This window comes from Myotis davidii, unplaced genomic scaffold, assembly GCF_000327345.1.
Source record: "Myotis davidii unplaced genomic scaffold, ASM32734v1 scaffold211, whole genome shotgun sequence".
NCBI classification, from domain to species: Eukaryota; Metazoa; Chordata; class Mammalia; order Chiroptera; family Vespertilionidae; genus Myotis; species Myotis davidii.
This window is the reverse complement of record NW_006282523.1, coordinates 1,543,164-1,545,933: the sequence shown is the minus strand read 5'-3', so window position 1 is coordinate 1,545,933 and position 2,770 is coordinate 1,543,164. Positions and strand designations below refer to the sequence as shown.

The window sequence follows — 2,770 nt, the reverse complement described above, 5'->3', positions numbered from 1 at the left end:
CCCCAGCCGGCCTCCCGCTGAGCGTGGCGTCCGCGCGGCCCCGGGATGTACATGCAGGTGGAGACGCTCTCCAGTTCCCGCCTCCATCTGAAGAGGGCGCCGGGCATCCGGTCCTGGTCCCTGCTGGTCGGTAAGGGTTTCCATATTTCACCCCAAATAAGAAACGTCACTTAGAAATAGGTGAAAGTGACACTGAACTTTTCCTTCCTTGTTTTACTACCGACCCCCCAGCACAGCGCTGCCCTGTTCCTTTGTGTCCTCCCGGGTCTATCCTTGGTCTGTGCTGTTATGCTTAAAAATATGTTTTTATTGGTTTTATAGAGAGAAGGGAGAGGGAGAGATAGAAACATCGACTGGCTGCCTCCCGCATGCCCCCTGCTGGGGATCGAGCCTGCAACCTCAGGCATGTGCCCCTGCCGGGAACTAAACCTGTGACCTTCTGGTGCTGGGGCAACCAACTGAGCCACGTGGCTGGCCGTGTTCCCCCTTTCGCTGGCCCTCGTACACCTGCTCGCGGGTGTCTGATCTTCGCCGCAGGCCCACGTGCTGCGTGAGTGTGCCCTGTTTTCCCCCCAAATGGAGAGGCTGCCCTGGCCTCCATCCCCCTCGCTGCCAATCAGAGGGCCCACTGGCTGGGCAGCTGCCCCGGTGGCCTGTCTCCAGTCCTCCTTTCCCATGACCCTGCACGTGGCCTCCTCCGTTTCTCCTCAGCTGTTGTGTTGTGACACTGTACGTAGTTCTGTCTTCATTCCATTCCCTATACCATCGGGGTAACCCCCACGCTGGCTCCTCCGTCCGACTCCCAGTCCGCTCTGGGTCCTCACAGAGACGGAGGTGGCACCTGCATACTGTGAATGGCACGTGCCATGTTTGTGAAGAAACTCCCCGCTTCTGAGCCTGGCGGTCTCTCCCTGCTCCCCGCCCGCAGCCATGGCTGGTCCTGGGGAGGGGGCGGGCCCGGGGCTGGCGTGGTCCCACTGCAAGGCCCCTGCTTTCTCTCTGCAGGAATCCTGTCCATCGGCCTGGCTGCTGCCTACTACAGTGCAGGTGAGAGGCAGCGTCTGCTCCCGTAACTTCCTGGCTCTTGGGAAAACAGAGAAGAAGGAAAGCCCATCATCCGTGACCCAACAAGGCCCAGCCCCGGGAACGCCACCCGCCCCTCTGCCTCCTAGGGGCCCACGGGCGCAGCCGCACCGCTGTGTGCTGGTGGCTTCTCCCTCATGCCCGGCCCTTCTCACTGTATCTTGGGCATTTTCCTGGGTCAACAGAGATTCCTCGAGAGGGTACCCTCTTGTATCTGCGTAGGCCCTGTTGCGGGTTGAGCCATACTCTCAGGCCTCTCCTCTCCCTTCCACAAGCCGGGTGATTGGCAGACACCGCTGCCTGTCTCGAGGAGACGCCAGAGGGAGCGGGGCAGAGCTGGTGCAGCGTGGCCCTGAGCGCCTGGGAGAGCGGCCGCCCTGGGGGGAGGGACCCCTGTGAGCCCGCAGCCTGCGCTCTCTGCTGCTGCTCTCACGGGCTGTGTCCTGTTTGTCCCCAGATAGTCTGGGCTGGAAGATCTTCTACGTCACCGGCTGCCTGTTCGTGGCCGTGCAGAACCTCGAGGACTGGGAGGTAAGGCCACGGCAGCTCGGCCCCTGCTGAGACCAGCGAAGGCTCCTGGGAGCCTGGGCTGGCCCTGGTGCCTGCCCGGCGTTGCTCCTGGGCCGAGGAATCCTCTGAAGCCTTTTTCTCCTAGAAGCTCTTCGTGGCTGTTTTTACCCAAATTCTTTCCTCCCGAGGTCGCCGTAGCGCAGAATGCAACGGGGCCAGTCCGCTTCCTCGGTGGCCCTCCTCTCCCTTGTCCCTCTTCATGACCCTTTGAGCTGCCTGGCCCTGTGCTGCTCTCTGAACCCGTTCCCTCATTGGGTGACCTTGGCCACTGTCCTTTGTCCTTGAACAACTGCCTCGAGCCCCCGGGCCTCTGCGCTCACTCCTGTCAGGGTCTCGGTCATGCTGCAGGTGTTTGGCTTTGGTAGAGCAGCTTGGGCGCTGGCGTTGGGATCTGACTGGGATGGGAAGGGCGAGGGTGGGACAGTCGGCGAGCCAGGCCCTCTGGGTTTGTGTGGGTGGCTCCTGCCCAGCGGCCAGCAGCCAGTGACCCTGTGGCCGTTTCCAGGAAGCCATCTTCGACAAGAGCACCGGCAAGGTCGTGCTGAAGACATTCAGCTTGTACAAGAAGCTGCTGACCCTCCTCCGAGCAGGCCACGACCAGGGTGAGGCGTTGGGACTGAACGGGACACGGGCTACCCCGGGCTGGACAGGGCAGCCAGGGCTGAGTGACGGCTGGGACTGGGCCTGAGGCCTGGGTCCAAGCTGGCTGCTCGGTAGTCAGGGTTGTATCCCGCCTCGGGGGGGATGTGGGGGCCCCTCAACACAGCCTGGCCTGAGGCTACTGCCAGGCAGCCCCAGCTCATTGCCCGGCCACTCAGGACCAGGCAGGCACTCTCAGCCATTGGGGAAATGAAGCAGAAAGACAGGGGGACAGGCAGGCCTTTCGAGGCCACGATGGGCCAGATGTTCCTTCTCACCAGACTGGCCGTGACCCCGCAGCTGCAGGACCCTGCGCTGTGGCCACTGACCTGTGACACCAAAGGTCGGGGTCTGGCTGTCTCCTGGGGTTCGGCCTCGGACACAGTGACCGATGCTTTCTGCTTCATGGCAAGCGTGGCATAGCCTCTGCAGAGTGGCCCGGAAGTGACCGCGCCCGCACCCAGGTGGGGGGACGCTG

The 2,770-nt window shown here is 62.7% G+C and overlaps 1 protein-coding gene across 1 annotated transcript in view; it reads left to right on the top strand.

The window, feature by feature from the left end:
- The first annotated feature begins 6 nt into the window (after window positions 1–6).
- Window positions 7–2,770, top strand: part of LOC102763424 (chromosome unknown open reading frame, human C17orf62) — a 4,490-nt gene continuing 1,726 nt past the window's right edge. Inside the window, exons 1-4 of the mRNA XM_015559915.1 lie at window positions 7–130; window positions 1,006–1,047; window positions 1,541–1,614; window positions 2,159–2,266. Of these exons, the coding sequence (XP_015415401.1) occupies window positions 46–130; window positions 1,006–1,047; window positions 1,541–1,614; window positions 2,159–2,266 (309 nt within the window). The 5' untranslated portion in view covers window positions 7–45. The remainder of the gene's footprint in view (window positions 131–1,005; window positions 1,048–1,540; window positions 1,615–2,158; window positions 2,267–2,770) is intronic.